At 40.8% G+C, this 23,225-nt stretch overlaps 1 protein-coding gene across 1 annotated transcript in view; it reads left to right on the top strand.

Moving 5' to 3' along the window:
• The window catches only part of CPQ (carboxypeptidase Q), a 228,991-nt gene that overhangs the window by 23,229 nt on the left and 182,537 nt on the right, over nt 1–23,225 (top strand). The window contains exons 2-3 of the mRNA XM_045008096.1: nt 833–1,288; nt 17,456–17,663. Coding sequence (XP_044864031.1) covers nt 862–1,288; nt 17,456–17,663 — 635 coding nt within the window. The 5' untranslated portion in view covers nt 833–861. The remainder of the gene's footprint in view (nt 1–832; nt 1,289–17,455; nt 17,664–23,225) is intronic.

Genomic DNA, 23,225 nt, shown 5'->3' with positions numbered 1-23,225 from the left:
TATAATGGTTCTTCAGAGTACAATAGGAGATTACAGGAATGTGGGTACTGTATAGTGCATACCAGATACCTGGCAGGTATGCATTCCAGATTATTGAATTGTTAAATATTATTCAAGGGTAGAAGTTATGGGTTTTGTGGGCTGAGAAGCCTTGAACCAGGCACTCAGGGCCTGATTTTCAGAGGTGTTAAGCACCCCCAGCTCCCATTGACATCAGAAATTCCGGCCCCAAGTGACTGGCTAGGAAACCTACTTCTCAGTTTAACCTCACATCTCTTATTCTTATCTCTTGGTGGCACTGGGATTTATTTAACATTTTTAAATTGCTTTGAGATCTTGGTATTAAAAGTATTATACAAAGTGCATATTATTGATTTATAGAGATGGTCAGTCTGAAATAATTTTATTCACAAGAGATTCAGAAGACTTTTTGTTCAGATGTATTGTGTGCTGACAGTAGTAATGCACTTTGTCCAGTGCTGGGTTAGCAGTAGGGGCCAATTCTGCTTCCAGTGGAATCAGTGGCAAACATCCCATCGACTTAAATGGAAGTAGCATTGAGTTTTTATTTAGTGCAGAATACTATTATTTAAAGAAATGTTGCAATCCAGTGGGTGAAATGTCTTTTTAAACAGCAATAAAGTTTGTGTCCAGTTGTTCAAGTATCTTTTTGTGTTTGTCTACAATAATTCTGTCTCTAAGTTGAGTTTACTTCTCCGCCACTTGAGTTTGCTTTGATCAGATTTGTTTTTATCTTAGCCTGCTTGATAAATAACAAGAGTATCGCTGATAGCTGAATGATTTAAAATAGTGTTTTTCCTCCCTCCAACAGGGCATCTGAGTAAAAGAAAAGGAAGGAAAATGAAATTCCTATTCTTAATAGCTTTCATCCATCTCTTACCACAATGCACCGGGAAACCTTTAAGGTGGGATGACTGCCACCAACACACATTCAAAGAAATTAAAAGAGAAATAGCTGGGTATTCCGATATTGCCAAGGCTATTATCAACCTTGCTGTTTATGGCAATGCCCAGAACAGATCCTATGAAAGACTGGCACGTTTTGTTGACACCATTGGACCTAGACTCAGCGGCTCCAAAAATCTAGAGATGGCCATCAAATACATGTTCAGTGTCCTGCAGGAGGATGGGCTGGAAAATGTCCACCTCGAGCCTGTAAAAGTGCCTCACTGGGAGAGAGGAGAAGAATCTGCTATGATGTTGGCACCAAGGAACCACAGCATTGTTATATTAGGACTTGGAAGCAGTGTTGCAACTCCTCCAGAAGGTAACACTTTACTACCTTTTGGCTTTATTATATGTTACTTTTAAAAACCAAAATGTATAATGGTACTAAAAGAATCTTCCAGATCATGTCAGTAGACAAGCTAGTCCTCTCCTGCCATAAAAATGCTGCGAGCCAGAGAGAACTGTCTTTCTGGAACTTTCTGTGTGAGGTGTTACTTTAGGAACTTGCACTGTATTTAACCGGAGTTGGCAAAGCTGCTTAAGTTTGGCCTGATTTTATTATTATTATTGTTATTAATTATTATTATTCTTTGAACACTAAAACTGTAGCCTGTTCTCAAAAGAAGTCATCTCTTTCTGTACCTGTCTGCTTGAGGTTTTGCCATGATTGCCAGTTAAAGGCAAAATGGTAGTCTGCCTCAGTGACCATTCTGCTTCTGGTAATTTAGAGAAATTTGGACTGCCTCAAATCAGTTTACTAAACTGTGGTGCCTCAAATGCTAATGCCTTGTGAACTCAGCTTTCTAATCTAGACAAAAGGGATGGGGCAGCATTGTCCAGGGAGTCGTACCATATACAACTATTGTGTGTTCCTCATATAGTCTTATTTCCATAATACTTTATGCTATTTAGTATTATCCTCTGTGAAAATGATCTTGGTTATGAAAGCTGATCAGTAAATTTTAATAAAGGCTAATTTTATTTCTTAAAGTGTAAACTCATCTTGGCAGGAGGGAGGTATGTGTATGCGCACGAAGTGCCTAGCACATGATGAGCACTACTGAAATACATATTGTAAAAGCAATTTAATTTTTGCTTGGGAAATTTTACATTACAGTGTGCAAGTAAGGAACCCAGGACAAATTGGAAATTTAAAATGTAAATGGAAAATCAGTGTCATGATTTGGTGTCAGGACAACTTGTTGTTATACATTTGTCAATTTTGGAGGGGAAGGGGAGATGATGGTAGGGTTGCCAGGTGCCCAGTTTTTTACCAGAAAGTCTGGTTGAAAGTGGACCTGTCCAGTGTCCAGTCAGATGTACTGATCAGACATCAAAAGTCTGGTTACCGATGGGGGAGGGAGATGCCAAATCATCAACTGCTCATCCACTCAATGTGCAGTGTTAGTCAAAAAAGTGAACAGAATGTTGAGAATCATCAAGAAAGGGATAGATAATAAGACAGAAAATATCATATTGCTTCTATATAAATCCATGGTACCCCCACACCTTGAACACTGCATGCAGATGTGGTCACCCCATCTCAAAAAAGATATACTGGAATTGGAAAAGGTTCAGAAAAGGGCAACAAAAATGATTAGGGGTATAGAATGGATTCTGTATGAGGAGAGAATAATAAGACTGTGACTTTTCAGCATGGAAAAGAGGTGACTAAGGGGGGATATGATAGAGGTCTATAAAATCATGAGTGGTATAGAGAAAGTAAATAAGGAAGTGTTATTTACTCCTTCTCATAATACAAGAACAAGGGGCCACCAAATGAAATTAATAGGTAGCAGGTTTAAAACAAACACAAAGTATTTTTCCATGCAATGAACTGTCAACCTCTGGAACTCCTTGCTAGAGGGTGTTGTGAAGGCCAATACTATAACGGGGTTCAAAAGGGAGCTAGATAGCTTCATGGAAGCTAGGTCCATCAATGGCTATTAGCCAGAATGGGCAGGATTGGTGTCCCTAGCCTCTATTTGCCAGAAGTTGGGGTTGGGTGACAGGGCATGGATCACTTCATGATAACCTGTCTGTTCATTCCTTTTGGGGCACCTGCCATTGGCCACTATCGGTAGACAGGATACTGGGCTTGATGGACCTTTGGTCTGACCCAGTATGGCCATTCTTATGTTCATGGGCAGTCAGTCAGCAGGCTCCACATCAGGCTGCAGCTCCCGTCCCAGCCTCCTGAGCAGAGGGAGCCCAGCTGGGAGTGGGGGTGGGGACTGGAGGGGGTGAGGAGAGAGCAGTGAGTGATAGTGGGAGGAGGTAGAGGAGCAAGCCTGGGGCAGGGCCTGGGGGAAGAGGTGGAGCAGGGTGGAGGGTCTGGTTTTCAGAAATTAGAAAGTTGACAACCCTATGATGGGGGGTAAACTTGTGCCTAAAATGAGAAACAATTAAGAAACATTAGTAAAATCAGCCTACTAGCCCATAATATTTATAAGGCTTAGTGTTTGTAAAACATATTTATAGTGTAGGTTAAACCCATTCATTAGGTGTTTAGTTTTTTTTCATCCATTCCACTTCCTATCCAAGCTACTTACAAAGAAAACGAAAACCATGTTCCCACTCTCAATCTAGAGTCATTGATGAGCACCTCAGTAAGAAAACTAGTCCATGCACAATTTGCCTTCCTCAGTTATTTAGTTATTTACACTTGCCTTGTCTTACTCCTCTAGTTTTTTCAGGGAGACACTAAGTTAGCACCTTCTTAAATGGGCTCCACCTCTAATCAGGTTCTTTTCCTTCATTTGACTTCAAATGCGCTGACTGTTGAAATATAATTGCTGTAGACAATAGTCTGGCTCCCAGCCAGGAGAACTGTTTTGTCAGGAGAGGTTGGCTTGGCAACAAAGTCACATGGCATTGATTTGTGCATGTATGGGGAAGCTGGCAAGGGTGTCACCTGACAAAGAGAGAGAGTCATAAAGAGGGAGGACGTGGACTTTCTGGGGTTATTGGCCCTTTTCTCTCTAGCTGAAAAGTAGAGAGGAGCAACCTTGCATACAGGGGCCTGCATTAGATGTGGGCATGAAGGGGCTGTCTGCTTTCCTGTGCTCAGTTGGCCCCAGGACTCCCAAGAGAAGTGGTCAGAGTAGTCAGGGGCAAAGGAAGCAAGCTGACCTAGGGAGAAAAAGACTCCATATTGTATCCCTCAGTCCATGCAGTGAAGCAGAAGTACTCTGGACAGCCCAACAGACACTGACTCCCTCCTCCACCCCTAAAGAATGGCGTGGGGAAGAAAATGAGCAGAGAAATGTATAGGGTTTAGTTTTCAGTATGATCTATATTCTCTTGTGCATAATGTGAGTAAGTAAAGGAGCAAATGTGTTTAGACTTGAGCATGGAGATGATGAGTGTAAGTCATGTGCTTCATAACCACTACATGCCTCCAAAGGAAAGTAAACTATGAACCAGAAGCTTCATACCTTTTGGGGTGGAGTTCTGGGAACTGGAGTGTTTAAGTACAGGGGAGTTTGAGGAGTCCGGATTTCGCCCAGAGGGTCTAGGTGGCTGGACTGCAGGTTCCAACTCTCAGGAGGGAGTTAAGGGGGAGTGATTTTTATGCATTATGGGCATGTGCCTAGGGACCCTGGGATTGGGGCAGTGGCTGGGCTCTGTTCAGGCTTTGTAAGCTGAAAACACCCAGGGACTGAGAAGCATGGATTCCTCTCAGAGCAGTCCAAGGGGTGGCTGGAAGGCAGCACCCAGCCAACTTTAACTAATGTTATGTCACCCCAAGATCAGTCTGTCTGTTTGGGCTGTGACACTGGGGAAGATATGCAGAATTGCTAAGTATTAGTGAGCTCCTGACCTGCACTTTCTCTGATAGTTGAAGTAACTGCACAATTTAGGAGGTGCCTGGAAGGGAAATCCCCACTGCACAGGACTCCTAAGAAAATCCAACAAGGGGGTTTAGAAACTGTGCTGCTTAGAGAGGTGCCCACCCTAACAAGCACCTTAGTTTCAAACTTGAGACTGAAAATATATTGCCAGGTCTAGTCTACACTACAGAGTTAGGTCGAAATAAGGCAGCTTATGTCGACCTAACTGTGCAAGTATCTGCACTTAAATTTCACTCCCGCTGCCCTGTGATGCTGATTTAATAACTCCATGAGCGGTGTAGCTGTAGTTAGGTCAACTGTAATTGGCTTTCAGGAGCCATCCGACAATGCCCCGTGCTGACAGTATAATCGATATAAGCGCTCCTGGTGAGGACGTGCACCACTGACACAAGGAACAAAGTGTAAACATGCACAAGCGATGTAATGACTGTGGCCGCTGTATGCCAACGTAAGTTAGGTCGACTTAATCTTGTAGTGTAGAAATGGTTTCAAACTGTTTTCTAAGATGGTGTTTGTCATTTCTGACTTCTGGGCAATTCATTTCCCAGACCTACTCCCTTTCTCCCAGATAGTGCTGTTTCCTGTGTCCTAATACCCAGAAACGAAGGAAGGAAGGAGCTACAGTAAATCACTTGTGAAATATTCTAATTAATCCCCTCAGAGATTCATCAGCATTATTGATTTTTCATTTTATCCAAGAAGTTGTGGAGGTGATTCATCCTTTGCTTGAAATACTGTAACTAAAAGTCCATGAAGAAACATCTGAGTCTTCAAGCATTGAATTGCTATTGGCTCATGGAAATGAGCATTTTAAAGATCCACAAATGTCATGCTTAGTTTCTCTTTGGAAAAGACATTGCTGTAAACCTACAGATTTAGCTATTAGAACTTCCCAGTCAATGTAATGTTAATTTTTCTCCAAACTTTTACAGAATAGCTTGTCTGAAGACTCATTTTTTTAGGAAATGCATACAACAATTCATTTGATGTTGGAGCATTCCCAATGTTTTGTTCTGCTGGGGAGTGATAACTTTCACTTATGATCTGATGCACTTTGTCAAGGAAGCAAAAGGCAGAGCCTTTTTGTCCAAGGAAGATGATGCAAGGATCAGACCATTTTTTGAACTCCAATCTCCATACTTTTTTACACTCTTTCTGTATGAGTAATATAATAAATATAGCTATAATTACTGCTAGCCTGCTTCAGGGTAGTACTGCCTGGGCTAAGTATTATGTCAAGATGCCATGTTTCCAAATTCAGTCTCTTAAGTAAACAAATAAATAAATAAAATAAAACGAGGTAGGGAGCGAAGGCTTGAATGCTTTAGTAAAGAACAAATGTATTTTCACTTTGTGTACGCCAAGATTTTAAGGTATTTTGCTCAAATGAAAGAATTCCCCTTTGAGCAAAAAGTAAAGATGGGAAAATTTCAGCCCCAAAGGTAAATGTTTAGGCAATTATTAGGAGATTAAAATGGAAATTGTTTCACAGTCTTAAATTCTTCTTTCATTTTTAATTATTTTTATTGTTGTTACTTTTATAAAGGATTTTCTGCCTCAGAGCTGATTTTTCTAAGAGACTTTTCAGTTAGTCAGTTTCTTCGTTGTCAGAGTAGATAGGGAACAGTAAAATTGACTAGACACATAGTAGAAAATAAGCAGCCTGGAAAAAATACAGAAACATGTATTTTGTAAGCTGCTTCAATTTCAGTACTAGTGGTGTACTTGTAACAATAGTAGGTCCCAACTTTCAAAGAAAAATGTAGGTTTTTTTCCCCCCAAGTTGACACAGTTCCTTTTAAGTATCGCAGGTGCTTTAATTCCTTTGAGAAATCTGTGATTCTGACATTTGTCTGCAGGGCTCGGTTTCAAGGAAAGGCTGGCTCAATAATGGAGGTTCATCAGAGACCTAGTTTTCACTTTTCCTTTGATCTAGCCATAATGCCAAAACTCTCATGTCTGCATTAGTGAGGCAAAAAAATATCCCTCTGAGTCTCCCAAAGAGGTCATCAGGAGTTGAAAATACTCAGCACCTCATAGAGCTGGGTTCAGAGCTAGTATTTTAAATTGAATGTTACCAAGAGCTAACAAGCTAGAGGTTTACCATATTTAGGCATTATCCCGATCTTATTTCCAGTGCTTCAATATTGGCAAAACATACAGATTCTATATGGAGACTGTGTTGATTTCCAGTATTACTGATTATATCCCAAAAACTTTGAAGGAAAATAGATATAATTGCTGCTTTGGGGATCCCATAATTGAGTAAAAATAGTAGTTTAGCAGATGTTCTACCATGAAGCTATCAAAGAACTCGTATTTGTGTATGTTAAAATGAATTTTATTTTTCCTGATAGATATCTTCCTCCGTTATCTCATTTTAGAGGGACACTGACTAGTAGAATGAGCCCCCACATATAACCTAACTTAAACATTTCCTATAGCGAGGAATATTTTCTGATTTCTATTTATTTTTTGTTTCAAAGAAACTGAAATCTAAAGAGAGGAAGGTATAATATTTTAGCAGAAACTAGGGCTGTTGATTAATCGCAGTTAACTCACATGATTAACTAAAAAATTAACTCTGATTAAAAAAAATAATTGTTAAACAATAAAATACCAATTGAAATTTATTAAATATTTTTGGATATTTTTCTACATTTTCAAATATATTGATTTCTATTACAACACAGAATACTAAGTGTACAGTGCTCAGTTTATATTATTATTTTTTATTACAAATATTTGCACTGTAAAAATGATTAACAAAAGAAATAGTATTTTTCAAGGACAGTAGTGCAATCTCTTTATCGTGAAAGTGTAACTTACACCAATGTGAGATTTCTAAGGACAGATATAGCAAGGTTTAAGAATCTAAAGTGCCTTCCAAAATCTGAGAGTGACGAGGTGTGGAGAATGCTTTGAGATGTCTTAAAAGAGTAACACTCCGATGTGGAAACTACAGAACTCAAACCACCAGAAATCAACCTTCTGCTGGTGGCATCTGACTCCGATGATAAAAATGAACATGTGTTGGTCCACTCTGCTTTGGATTGTTATTGAGCAGAATCTGTCATCAGCATGGACGTATGTATTCTGGAAAGGTGGTTAAAGCATGGTGATATATGAATCTTTAACATGTGTCATGTAAATTTCTTGTGATGCTGGCTACAACAGTGCCATGCGAACGCCTGTTCTCACTTTCAGGTTACATTGTAAACAAGATGTAGGCAGCATTATCACCTGCAAATTGTAACCAAACTTGTTTGTTTGAGCGATTGGCTGAAGTAGGACTGAGTGGACATTGTTTTATTTTTGAATGCAGTTATTTTTTGTACATAATCCTTCATTTGTAAGTGAAACTTTCTTTATAAAGAGATTGCACTACAGTGCTTGTATTAGGTGAATTGAAATATAGTATTTCTTTTGGTTTTTACAGTGCAAATATTTGTAATAAAAATAAATATAAAGTGAGCACTGTACATTTTGTATTCTGTGTTGTAATTGAAATCAATATATTTGAAAATGTAGAAAACATCCAAAAATATTTAAATAAATGGTATTCTATTATTGTTTAACAGTGCGATTATTTGCGATTAATCTTTTTAATTGCTTGACAGCCCAAGCAGAAACCAATTGTGGTTGTTTAAAAACAAACACTGTTAACAAACAATTATTGGCTCTGATCCTGATCCTATTGAAGTCAGTGGCAGTTTTACTGCCTACTTTAGTGGGAATAGCCCTATTATTCCTAAAATTGTGTTGACATCTGTAGTGATGCTATTAAGAGTGAGTACATCAAAAACAAATTGGCTGTCTAACATTAAGTTTCATAAGCAAATCAACAAAATTATTGTTTTTTTCTAAACAAAAGGATGAAATGGGTGAAAAACATGTCAAATTTTGAAGAGAGATTATACTAGCAAGGACCCTTCGTACACCTTAGTGCACCTCACTGGGACAGTCCTAATTTGACCCAAGTAAGTTCACACGAGGGTATTAAATTAGCAGATTTGTGTTATTTACAGATGTAAATGTTGGGAAGTTTTTTGGTCAAGCTTCAAGGGAAAGTCAAATATTGTACTGGTTTTCTACTGAATTTTTCCATATAGCTTCCAAAATGTTGTTAAAATGTAATCTATTCAAAACCATCTGGAGGTTTAGAACTCAAATGAAAGAGTGATTAACAGTGAATTAAATATTGAATAGAGCACAGCACACAGTGCTGTCTTTTAATCTTTAAAATCAAATATCCAGATGTCACATTCATTTTGTCTGGCCAAGTGGACACTGAACTGTAAAGAAAAACCTGGAGTGGTATCAATAAACTCATGTTGATCTTATAATACTGGTATTTCATGGACCATGTTATGCCGTGGTTTAACAATAAAAAGTCGCATTTCTCCTACAATTATCAAAAATTGTAATACTATTTTTTCTAGTTTTTTCTAGATATAATGTTTGCAGGTCTCCTTTAGTGTATGATTACTGACATGATCCACAAGTAGATACCACAAATGATGTCAGAAAACTCTATGATATTAAAATTTATTTGGAAAGTTTTACATTTATGTCTAACAAACTGTAACCATATCAACACACATACTCTAGCTCGAGTAGTAGAGGCCTGCAGTTTTGTTGCTGACAATTCCTAGTTCAATCCCTACAGGTGTCCATAATATTTTTATATAGATAGTCATACTCTGTTACCAAATCCCGCCAAGATGAGACTTCGGGTGGTGTGAGCATTGGACATGCAGAGCAAGCTTGTTGAAGACAATGGCTAGTGTCCCAGTGTGAATAACAGCCTGTTACTTACAGCTAACAGCATTATTCCTTTGGCTCGCTTGGTGCAGAGCCTTGTGTTTGGGGCGAGGTTCAATACCCACTAAAAACTATGCTGGCTGTACTTATGTAGCACAGTTCTCTGCATTTGCTTAAACCAAACTGCTACAATAAGATCTAGTATTTGTTGGAAGATGTAAACAATAGCCTTTTTAAAAAATAATGCATAGGGTTTTTTCTTTTTTTAAAGAAGTGTACAGTACATTTAGTCTGTGAGCTATGCATCATCATAGCCAAATAACCTCATATTCTCTTGGATACCCTTTCTATGTAATTTTATGTTTATGAAGTAATTCTTCTTGCTGTTCCAGGCGGTAAGTGAAATCACATTTTCCAAAAGCATCTTCTGATTTTACAGAATTTCTGATAAAAGTCTTCTGCCTCACTGCATTTTCTTACTTTGGTCTGCACTTGCTTCCTCCCACCACCCCTTAAAATGCTTATTCTCCCCCATCCCCTTGTATTATAATTATCCTCAATATGTATTTGTTTGTGTTGGCCTAGCAGAGCTTTTTTTGAGGATTAATTATAAGAATCATTAATTATATTGCAATACATAGTAATAGTTTTCAGAAGGATAAAATCTAAGATGTGAAACTTTATTTTTTCTTCTTCTAGCAGTTTGACACCAGGTTTAACTTGCCTGATTTCTTTGGAAGACCGAAATCTGGGCCACGTTTGCCAAAAGACTTGCTGAGTTCTCTAGAGCTCTTTAGCACAGCTTAGCTGGTTTCTCCTTTCAGCTGGAAAGCAGCACAGTGAAAGTGTCAAGTTTCAGCTCTAAATCACACACATCTCCGTCCTTTTATGTCTAAAATTTGAAATAGGAATAATGCTGAGCAGAGTTGGCTCTAGCTTTTTTGCCGCCCCAAGCATGGCAGTCAGGCTGCCTTTGGCGACTTGTCTGCAGGAAGTCCCCGGTCCCGCGGATTCGGCAGTGCGCTTGCGGGAGGTCCGCCGGTCCCGCAGCTTTGGCGTACCCGCTGCTGAATTGCTGCCGAATCCGCGGGACCGGCAGACCTCCTGCAGGCACGCCGCTGAAGGCTGCCTGACTGCTGCCCTCGCAGGGACTGGCAGGGCGCCCCCTGCGGCTTGCCGCCCCAAGTACGTGCTTGGAGCGCTGGTGCTTGGAGCCATTGCTGATGCTAAGAAAAGAAGGTGTCCGCACAGCAGAGCTCAAAGCTCAGTAGAAGCAGAGTCCTTTCCCCCACCCAATTTAGGAAACTCCTCGGAGTTGGCCCATTTGAGTGGCTCACCTTCCAAACTCCCTGTCTAAGGTGTGCAAGGGTGAGCCCAACCACCATGGACTATTGCAGAGCAGCTTTCCCCCTGCTTAGTTTAGGATATACTCAGAAGCAGACCTACTCTCCTGTTCTTTCTGTGCAGCAGACTACAGAGGAAAGGAGCTCTTCTATTACTTTTTATATTTATATTACAACAGCATCCAAAGACACCAGTTGGGAGTAGGACCCCATTGTGCTAGGCACTGTGCAAACACATAGGAAGATATCCTTGCATTGAAGGGTTTATAATCTAGGGCGGATCTTAAAATCTGAACAGATAAGACAAGGGGTGAGGGACAGGAGTGCAACATACAGAGATATGTCTAACAGATTCCTGGCAAACATCATCCTAGTGCCAGGTTTTAGTTTTCCGGATCTGCAGGAGGGGGATGGTAGATGGGATGTTACTAGGAGCACTGGAGTTGGGGAAAGAAGGAAGGGAAGGGGTACACTGATGGGGGTGGAATGGAAGGGAGGCTGGGAAGACGAGGGAGTGAAGAGAATTGGTGTGTGTGTGTGTGTGTAGGTGTAGGCTGGGATGGGGCCAGAGAGAAATCTGAGAGAGACTCACAGGAAACAGCCAAGCAGTAGAGAAGGAAAAAAATATTCTGAATCCAAATGAAAGAAAGCACAGTCTGACATCACTGATGGTGAAGATTTTGCCTAGGCTTCACAGCCTCCAGCCCTTACTTTGCTGCTGTTTCTGTCACTGTTCCTCTAGCTACTGCTGGGAGAGTCTTCTAGCTTCTGATGGCTGTCTCTGGCCTTACTCTTTCTCCCCTTAGCCCTCCACAGCTAGGGTGGTGGTGTGTGCTTCAGGCTGGGTGGCCCTTGCTCTGGTCCTGGGGTGGGTGGTGGTTCTGAGTCTCGGAGCTAGATGTCATTGATTTTTGTATCAGTATTTCAGGCAGTAGTTTACCTTTGTTTGTTATGTGGTGAAAGTAAAGCTGTGTAATGGACAGGGAAGTTAACGTGGGCTTGGGTGATGGAATCTGCTGCTTTCTTACAGGTAGGCTTAGAAGTGTGTCACCCGTTCTGAGCAGAGATTGGCTGGTATGTCAATTTAGTTATTTGGCAATGAGATTTTGTGTGTCTAGATCAGCAGAATAGCTGTTCCTGGGTGTGCTTTGTAAAAGAAATCCTAATCCCATATTAGCAGAGTTTGAAATAGATGAAGTTGTGGATTGTTTGCAGCTTTGAGCAGCTCACTTGCTGCTAGCCAAAACGTTGTCATAACAATGAGGATTGCATTTGTTTCTGTAAGCAGATCTCCGAAAGCCTGTCCCTGTTCAAGACAATAACAAAATGCTCATTGAAAAGGCATTGGGTCCTAATTGAGTAGCTAGGAAATTAATAGCTCCGACAATTTAAAAAAGACACACATTCCATTTCACTTCAATACTGCTAATCTCTTATTTGAATACATAATTAGATTGACTGTAACTGACTATTTTAAATCTGTATATATATGTAAGAATAGGTATTTGTTTTTTAATTATAAATACTCTGAAGAGAGTAGAAGCGAGTTAGAACAACAAATCTCTGACAGGTCTGATGCTTAGCACACTGTGAATTCAACCTTGTCTTGCCAGGGAGTTTCCCTTAGAATCAATGATCTGTTGGAAGTGAGAGAATGTCTGTCTATAAAGAAGTTGCCATCAGGCAGCCTGGTAGAGATTTGTGAATTCTTGAATTCCTATAATTGGAAGTAAACATACCTTTCATTATTACTGTAATCTGAAACTCATTGATGATACAAACAGCTGTCCAGTTCAGGGTACTAGGTGTTGACCAGTACAATGATTTTAAGTGGTTAAAGGATTTAACCTTGGGGTGAGTAAATTGTCTTTTGGGGTAGTTCTACATATATCGATCTGAACTGATCTGCTTCTAGTGTCACATCTGTCAGGCTGGTGCTGGAAGCTGAATCTCCAGAGAGAATTTTCATGACAGGTGTCAGACATGTGGTGTTATGACAACTTTGCAGAAATCAGATTTACAGGTAGGATTTGTTTATAAGCCTTTCCTGGGCTGTGAATGAATAGTTCTAATCAGCCTTCCTGACTAAACAAGCATTTAAGATTTTGCTAATGCACAGTCTACTATAGTTACCTAAGTGCTGTGGCAAACTTTTGTATTAGCCAGGCTTTTAGCATTAGTTATGAACCTACATTTGTGCAATGAAATCTTTTGTATAAAAGTTGGCCTGTAGTAGAAGATTGTTTCCAGTCTGCCTTTTCCCACTGTTTTCCACTTTCCTCATCTTCCCACCTCCCATTTATTACATGGCCCTAATTATTATTTCATCTGAAAAATTGGAGGAGCCTCGTGGATTTGGTTGGGTAGTGGCTCACCCCGATAGCTGTATACCCTATAGATTTATGTAATTTTCCTCACAGTGGGGAGTGGATGGAAACTTACTAAGGGTATGTCTGTGACTGTAGCATGGGTTGGCATAGCCATGCTAGCTTTAATCTAGCTAGAATAGGTAACTGTAGTAGTGAAGACATGGTGATACGGGCTTCTACACTGGCTACTAGTGTCGCCCACAGGTTGGGGGATGCAAAAAGGGCAGTTCATAGAATCATAGAATCTCAGGGTTGGAAGGGACCTCAGGAGGTCATCTAGTCCAACCCCCTGCTCAAAGCAGGACCAAACCCAACTAAATCAAGTTTGTCCTGGGCTCTCCCAAACTGAGCAGCATTGTGACCTGGTGCAAACTTGAGTGGTGCTGCAAGGTCCAGGTCGCAATGGCACTCATTCAAAATTGACCCGAGTGTCTCTCCATCATGATGGTGAGGAAGACAGGTCAAATCTGAGTGCTGCTGCAATCCCATGGGCCAGGTTGTCACGCCTGAACCAGGGAACTGGGTCCATGCCATAGGAGCTGCTGCTGGGGGTGGTTGCAGGCAGGCTCACTTTCCAACCCCCTCGTGCCCCAGAGTCTCCCTTCAGTAGTAAGTTTGTTTGTTTTTCTGGAGTGTGGCGGGCCTCGGTTTCAAATTTTTGCCTCTGTGGCCCTGGGGGCGAGCAATGGAAGTATGTACATAGAGTCCCCAGCAAGCTTGTACTGGGGTGGCTAGCCCATGCTGAAGCCTGTGCTGCCACATCTTCATTATTGCTACGCGTCCTAATTAGATTAAATGTAATGCAGGTATGTCTACCCATGTTACAGTCCCACCTTCACTTGCTGTATAGGCATGTACTGTGTAACACCCACCAACAGTGTCTAACATGGGGGGCTTCAACCTCATCCCGAGTAAACCTGTCTCATTTCTCAGCCCCTTAGTACCATCTATTCCCTTTCCTTGGCCAGTCTCTGAAAATGCCACTCACTCTTTTTCACCCTCATGTGTTTTTGTAGTTTATCTGTCCTCTGTAGTATGAGCAGTCCAGCTCCCTCATCATGTAGGTGGTCTGAGCTTATCCCCAGTGCAGCTTGCAGCTGGCTTCTGTGACGGACAATGGTAGGAATAAGAAACGGATTGAAGAATGTCTTTATAAATTAACCAAGAAAATAGAGTGGTGAGACACTAAGATTTTGGGGTGGAGGACTGTTTATTACCAAAGAATGCAAAGCTTCAGTAAGGTATAATTGAGGCAGTGCCCCATTTTTTTTGGCAGCAATCCAGACTTGCTCCTGTTTGGGATGAACTACTTGGCCTTTGGTCTCATTGTTACCTTCACAGCTGAAACCCTATTGTCTCTTTTAGTGAAATGCTCCTATTACCTCGTTAATAGATACGACTGATATGCTATAGAATGTGATTTAAATATGCTAATGAGACACTGAATTAGTCGGCAGCTACACAGGAGTGAAGTTGGGTTGTACTGTGGAAAGTACTGTAATTGATACTTTATGTATATCATGCTGCCATTAAGTTAAACATGCAAAGAGAACCTTTGTTTTATTTTGTCACAGGCTAAATAAAGCAAATCTATTTGTGAACAATCAAAAGTGGAAGTATAAGGCTAGAGAATTAAGTTTGTCATTCTGCATTCTCTTTCTTGGGAATAAAAAATTAAGACTCCGCAGTTCAAAGCTCCTTGATACCTAGCTTATCATAAAGATAATTCTGCATGAATTTACTTGGGGAGTTATAGGTTGCTAGAGATAGCAAGTACCTTTCCTTAAAAAAAAAAAAATCAGACATGATATTTTTGTTCATTAATGCAGTAAGGCAACGCCAAGAGCAGTTCCATTCCTTGCTTCCCTTGATGAGCAATCAGTAGTACGTTGCATGTCGTTCTAATGCTTGGTATGGCATCTAAGTGGAGCATTGGGGTGAGTTAGATGGTGTCATTTTCTCTCGTCTGTTACAAAAGCTAATATGAAGTGCGGATTGCAGTACCAGCCTGCTGTGACCTTGATTTTTCTAGTGGAAAATGAAATTTTGCAGATACCTGGCTTTATTTCCAGTGGCACAGTTCCAGACTTTAGAATGATCCTGTCATTGGGACATTCCTTAGGTATACAGTTAAATCTGTTGTTCATTAGAAGCAGCTGGAGCCTATCAGTACACTTCACCTACAAGCCAACTATAACTTCAGTAAATTTGAAGATAATACTTTGGTTTGGCCTGCCGTCGCCCTTTCTGTAAAGCTGGAAGTTTGAACAGCTAGCCAATTAAAATTTTCACACCTTTTACATGAGGGTAGTTCTGCAGCTAAAACTCATGGTGGTGGTTCCCACCTCCCCCCGCCATATAGTTGCCTGCATTCTTACAACTGTATTTTAAGAAACAGACTTTTTGATGTGAAACATTTTCTTTCATGTTTGGAAGGCAATTTATACTGTTTTGATCTTAAATAAACAATCCCAAAAAACCATAAAGTGAGCATTTGACTTGGATAAGTTGATGCTGAGTGAGAGTCTAGCAATACGCATCAGATAGCAGTATTAAGAATTATTTAGCATATCCAATTAACTTAAAATCTTTCCCAAATAACATTTTAATAATGTTTTATAGTGAGCTATTTAAGACTTGCAAGGATACCCAGCTTTTTTTAAATTTTTCAGTAACTTGTGGAACAAACCAAGCTGGCCAAGCATTTGTTATTACTTTCAGTTTTTACTGATGTGTTTTGTGGCTTTTTGGTCAAATGTACAGCACTAAAACTCCAGGCATCCATACTGCTTCTATATTTAGTAGCAAAATCTGGTCCAGGTTGTTAAACAGTTTCCACTTATTGCTTTAACCAATCCACAGGATTGGGTCTTATGCATTGTGGTCAAATTTTGTGAATGATTTCTCAAAAGCCAAGAAATCCATTAGGCTTTGTAGAATTCAACTTTTTAAATAATTTTGACAGATATTATCTGTTCATTTTTAAGGATTTTTTTTTAGATTTTGATCTCCCCCCCAGTTTTCACAGTTACGGGAAATTATGGGAGAGTCAGACATTTATTTAATGGTAATAGACATTGAGATTCGAAAAATTAAACCTTTATAAAAACTGTTATGAATACAAATTGTCAACATAGCATGTCAAAATATACAAAGTAAATATCCTTAATCCTAAATATCAAGACATCATACCCATTCTTACTATTCATTCATTAGTCATTTGTAACAAACTTAATCCAAAAGTCTAATCACTGGATTTGACTGAGTTTTCAAGCAGCATTTTTCTTTCTTTGCCTACCTGTAAATATCGATTCTTACCGATGGAAATATTTTGTCGTGGCTTTGTATGTATGCAGTGGGAAACCAACATTTAAGGGTAATCTCCAAATGAATGTTCTGAGATGTGGGAAACTTTCTGTGGTATGGGAGAACCTACTTACTTTTAAATTCCTTTGTTTCCTAGACAAGGCAATAGGATTATAGCAAATTCAAAATGTTTACAAAATATTTCATTTGAAAAATATGGTAATTTTTCCTCTGTGATGCAATTAACTTGTACTGTAAATTAAACATAGGAAGTGTTTTTTATTTTAAATATATTACACAGGGATTTACAGCCAGTTTGTCTTCAAGAATTGTAAATATTCACATTAACCATTTGTGAAAAGCCTGATTCATGGAATGCATCAGTTTCTAAGTGTAGCATTCCGAACCTATGTATTTTCATATGTGTGATGTCAGCCTAAGTTGTTTAGCAACATATCAGAACAATTACAAGAGAAGATTAAATATCTGTTTTATAAATGCCATAGAAAGTCTTTCAAAATGTTTTTTGCACTTTAAATAATTGCATTCATGCATTAAAGCCTATTTGGAAAAAGTCTTTTTCTCACATCTTCCTTTGCCTTCAGTTTCAATTTTAACATCAGCTGATAGCCTGATTTATACTAAGGACATGGTTATACATGTTGAATAACCTTCTCTGAGGAAGTACTTCACATGCTATCTTTTCCAGTAAGAGGTTTTCATGTTTGACCTCCTCTTCTTGATTTGCATTACACATGCTGTACATGACGTGTATTTTTGTATGTGCCAAAGTGGCTTGGGGCTGGTGATAGGATAACATATCTAAAACTACTGTGATGTTTACTTCTAGGAATTACTGCTGAAGTCCTAGTGGTCACCTCTTTTGATGAACTGCACAAAAGAGCTCAAGACGCCAAGGGGAAGATTGTTGTTTACAACCAGCCTTTCATCAATTATAAAGAAACTGTCAAATACAGATTACTGGGAGCAGTTGAAGCTGGTAAAGTTGGAGCGGTGGCATCCCTTATCAGATCCATTGCTTCCTTTTCTATTAATAGGTAGGAATGTTTTACTCTGTACATGACAATTTGGGGAATCGGACAGGGTACCACTTATGAATTCTGATTGAGATTATTAACTCTGTAAACATCAGTGTCAGGGTGCAAACTCTATTTGGATTGTAAACTTGTCTTTGCCTTCTCAGCTGTCTTTGTTTCTCCATATTGAGCTAAAACCCACAGTGGGTAACAGGAGAAATTCTTGCACAGGGCTAACAGAGGGTTGTTAAATTGTGATTGTCCATTCAAATGGAGCACCCTTGGACAAATTGATGGCTGCTGCCTAGGGCAAGCCAGTTTTTCAAGTCTGAACCCTGGGGGGTGGGGAGGGGCACTGAACAAGGGATCACCGGGTGCGGGACTTCGTTCCCCTAATAAGCCTGATTGTTATGTTACTGCCAAAGGGAACAGAAGGTTATAAAAGAAAGGGTCCCTCACCTGCCATTTTAGAGGAAGCATGTGCATGGATTGCAGGGGTCAGAGAGACGGGCGGGGAGAGGCTCTATGATTTAGAGAAAAAGCCCTGAACTACAGGAGGGGTGATTCTGGACCCCTGAGAGGACTCTATCCTAAACCTAAAGAACTCTTCTACATGGTGAGAAAGCTGAGGCTGGGAAATATGTACAGGCATGTTTATTATTGTGTATAGATCTGTATCTTTCTTGTGCTGCTAAAGTAAAGGGTAATTTGCCTTAGAATCCTATGGAAGATCTGTCTGCTTAGGCTGTTGTGTATCCCAGAAGAGTTCAGCTATGAACCTGGAGCACCCACAGGGCTGCAGTTGAGAGATGGTGTGCTTAAGCCACTGGGGAGCGTCTGGGGAGCCAGCGTTACTCAGAGCAGAGGGTGTAGGCAACTGGACCACAGGGCCTCAGCTCTTAGAAAGGGGTGCTAGTCAGACAGGGTGATCATATTTCCCAAACACTGGGGCTGGCCTTGCTGCTCGCCCAAACCCTGCCTGCCTCCTCCCTCCATGTGGGTGTGTGTGTGTGTGTGTGTGAGAGACTGACTCACATTTCGCCTTTTACTTTACATGGTTTTGCAGGCAGGCGCTTCCTTGTAACATGTTAAGTTGTCCAGTTTCAAGTGGGTGTTTGGTTTAGAAACTATTTGTTCCCAACTCTGCCTCCAGTGCTTTTTCATTCTTTCAAAATGTTTTCATCATTGTCACCACTCCAGATCTTGTGTGATTGCTTTTAAGAGCTTTTCACATCCCTGATGCTACCATAAATATTCCTGTAACAACCAATATAAAATACTTCTCTAGTGGCAATATAAGGCAAATTGTCAATGATTTCAAGAATACATAATTTTGTATGTTTAAGGAGAATAAAGGCATGTTGTTTTTATATTCATGGGCAGTCATATAGCCCTAAAATGACATCAGGAGGATGAAGTAAATGTTAACAACTAATGTAATTATTTTGGTCTCCTATAAATAGGTTTTATAATCCTGAATCTGACTAACTTTAAAAAAACAACAATTCATGACTTAAAAATCAATTTTTAATGTTAAAAAAAAGTATGTATATGTTGGTAGAACTTTACTTTCTTAAAGTGCTCAAGTGGATGTTTTGTACTTGTTTCTTTAGTTTCCTAATTGTTAATAGAATTTCAGATTTTACCTGGAGATTTTTTTCTAAAAATGAGAGTTTCACACTTAAAATGCTCATCTGTGCAGAGAAAGACAAGTCCAGGGCTTCATTAACACCTTAACTGTGAGAAAGCTAAGACAGATGTGAGACCTTGGCAGCATGGAAGCTTTAATGACTAATGTATTGAGATGTGCCAGATGCTATGGACACACAAGAAATTCATGGACTACTGTATCAATAAGTGTAATATATCTTTGTGTTCCTGGCTCTCTGAGTGGATTTCCTATAGAATCACTGAGCAGAGGAAGAGGGTAATTATTACAAATTCCCAATGCCAGTTATGCAGATACCCAGCCCTTTAAAGCTTTGGTCCCTGGGGAAAGTGGCAGAGATTGGTTTTACCTAGGTCAGAAGGCCTGGGAGAAAAAGATGTCAAAAACTGTGTATAAAGGGTCAGCCTGACCTGGCTCAGGGCAGACTCACTCTGGAACAAAGAACTGACAGACTTGTATACAGAACTGCCAGGGTCACATGTGCATGATGGATAATACCTGGTAAGCTTAGCATGAGTCTAGACTGTTCATTGTTTAAGAGATGTTTTCTCTGTAATGAGTTTGTTCTGAATAAAAGCTCTTCTTTATGAAGGCTGGATGGGCACTGGTAAACACTATATTATCACCCGGCTACCACCATGTGTGTCAGTTCTGGGGCCCAGGGCCAGTGCAACCACTAGGTGAACTAGGCGGTCGCCTAGGGCGCCAAGTGGTTGGGGGTGCCAAAAAGCCGTGCCCTGGCTCGGCAGGGAGGAGCCGCCTTCCGAGCTGCTGCAGCGGCCCAAGCCTGGCAAAGCCAGTGATTGTATTAAAAAAACCCACACCCTTTTTTAAACTTTCAGTCCACTAACACACTTACTGAAGCAATTTTGTTTTTGAGTCAAAAAGATTTTAGGCTGCTAAGAGGCATTTACATGTGCTGTGTCCTTTACTGCTCCTTTGTGATGTATAAAGATGGCAGCATTAGGTTTATTTTATATATATATATAATATAAAAGTTTTAAAATGTTGATGCTTTGAAACAGTCACCATAAATTAATAGTAGTACAAATGGTCAACTTACACTGTCTTCAGCATAAGAGAAAACAGGGGGAAAGGAACACCCCATCACTTCTTTGTCATTGTTTATGCACACCACAGTCCTGCCTATCACCCAGGCCTGTAACTTGGGGTCATCTTCCACTCCCATTCTTGTTGCCCCACATTCAGGAAATGTCCATACCTTGCCAGTTCTTCCTAAAAAATCTTTCTGTGATCAATTGTTTTCTCTGTCTATGCAATTAAAATTCAGATCCACACTCCTTTTGAGTCAGGATCTCTGTAGCCTCTTCCTTGTCACTCAACAGCCGCCACCCCTTTACCGTTCATACAAAATGCACCCACTAAGATAATCTTAGCTCACCAGTCTGACTGCAACACCCTTCTCTCCTGCATTGAAGTCAAGTTTCTTGTAATTACTTACAAAGCCCTACAATACTCTTCATCCATCTTATATTCTCTCTTGCTGAGTGCTCCCATTCTCTCATTTCCATCCCTGTTAATACTGTAAAACAATATTTTTTAAAAGTAGTTTAAATAACCTAGTGAGAGATGGTCCTGTGCGGTAGACCTTCCTATGCTAGACATCAGGTCAAATTCTGCTTGCAGTTACACCGGTCTAAATCAGGCATATTTCCGTTTCCTTAATCATTCAACAGCTTGATCATCAGCTTTTCTTTGTCTCTTAGAAAAATCACTGTGTGTTTTTGGTTTTTTTATAATGTGATAAATGACTAGTACCGGGTATTTTGTCTGTGGTGTTGTAGCAATGTGGGTCTCAGGATAGGATATTGGTGAGAGAAGGTGTGTGAGGTAATATATTTTATTGGCTCAACTTCTGATGGTGAAAGCTCGAAAGCTTGTCTCTTTCACCAACAGAAGTTGGTCCAATAAAAGATATTACCTCACCTACCTTGTCTCTCTAGTACAGAGGTGGGCAAACTAAGGCCCGCAGGCCACATCTAGCCCATGGGACTTTTCTGCCTGACCCTTGAGCTTCCGGCCAGGGAGGCTAGCCCCTGGCCCCTCCCCTGCTGTCCCCCCTCCCCCGCAGGCATGCTGCTGCGTGGGCAGTGCTCTGGGTGGTGGGGCTGCCCTCTCCTGCAGGACAGTGCGGCAGCGTGTCTGGCTCCAGCTGGGTGGCACGGTGGCCAGACATGCTGCTCTGAGTGGCATGGTAAGGGGGCTGGGGCTGGGGCCGGGGGGTTGGATAAGGGGCAGGAAATCCCAGGGGATGGGAGCAGGGGGCAGTTGGATGGGGCAGATGATGTGGGGGGAGGGTGGTCAGGGAATGGGGGGCAGTTGGATAAGCGTGGGAGTCCTGGGGGGCCTGTCAGGGGGCGGGGGTGTGGATAGGGGATGGGCAATCAGGGGACAGGGGGTGGGGGGGTTGGATAGGGGGTGGAGTCCTGGGGGGCAGTTAGGTGTGGGGGGTCCCGGGAGGGGGCAGTTAGAAGACAAGGAGCAGTGGGGTTGGAGGAGTTGGGAATTCTGAGGGGAGCAGTCGGGGGTGAGAAGCGGTAGGGGTTGGATGGGGACCAGGGCCAGGCTGTTTGGGGAGGCACAGGCTTCGCTACCCGGCCCTCCATACAGTTTTGCAACCCCAATGTGGTCCTCGGTCCAAAAAGTCTGCCCACCCCTGCTCCAGTATTTTGTTAGAATGTAAGGAAACTAATACAAGTATAAACAAATGAGACATGACTTGCATAAAGAAAGAATTATTCCAATAACTTTATTATGAAATACTTGGTTTCAAAAAGAAAAAATGTGCCATGATAGATTTTAACAGAGATTATACAGATGTGAGAGAATAATTAAACTAACATGAAATGCACTTAAATTGCTGTGACAATAGGAAGATTCCAGGGACTGCTACATAAGCAGCTGTGATGACCATCAAAGGTGACCTATACTAGAACAGAAAATGCAGACCTCTTCCATACCTACCTTTGCCAAATTTTATTCCATGTGAAAACAACTATGTAGCCTCTGGAGAACTTTTTCAGGTTGATGGAGCAGGCAAAATATATATTGATTTAGCAGATCCTCACCACTTTTTGGAATCACATCCAGTGCCTATTATATGTTCTCATTAGGTTTGTGAGGAAGGTGGTTTGAATTTGTCAAACATTTATCCACAAAATATGATTTTTTTTAAAAATAACCATATTATCAGTAATATATGTGGGATAGCACTGAGCACCAGGGCGGAGTAGAGCTAATATGGACCATTGTATGGTAACCATACATAGCAATTGGGTTATTTGAATGTACAGTGTCCAGTCATGGTATTTGGTGAGAGGCTTCCATGTTTGAATTTGTTCAGGCTATGAAACAGAGAGGAGATATGTGTCACAGTTTCAGAGTAACTGCAACTGTATCCCCCTCTGTGGTCCACTCCAGGAATGCCTAGTCAGGTCGCAGATCTCCAGCGGCCACCTGTCTGTGGGCAAGGACCTTTGTACTACTTCCTTCTGACTGTTTTAAAGCTGCACAGCCCCCTGACCTCCACTGTGCTATCTCCAACAAGCCAGTCTGCCAAAAGCCAGTTATTGTGCATTACTCTTTCTCTGAGAGCTATGACCACTTTATTGCCAGCTGTTACAAGTGACTGCACAGCTCTTTCTAAGCAAGCACATTTATTCTTAAGGTAAAAGCATTACAGAGAAAACAGATAAAGAATAAAAGTTGCTACACACATGCTAAACACATGCTACACACATGCTACAAGCTTACCAGAGGTCACTCATGAGTCTTATGGGGCTCTAGTAGGCCAAAGTCTTTCCAACTCTTCCACAAGGGTTGGGAGCCCCCCTTGAACAGAAGGTCCTATCCGTTTTCTGGATCAGAAAGAAGGCACTGAATCAATTTAAACT

The sequence above is a fragment of the Mauremys mutica genome, chromosome 2 (assembly GCF_020497125.1).
Source record: "Mauremys mutica isolate MM-2020 ecotype Southern chromosome 2, ASM2049712v1, whole genome shotgun sequence".
NCBI classification, from domain to species: Eukaryota; Metazoa; Chordata; order Testudines; family Geoemydidae; genus Mauremys; species Mauremys mutica.
Note: the sequence above shows the minus strand (reverse complement) of the source record. Positions and strands in the feature narration are given on the sequence as shown.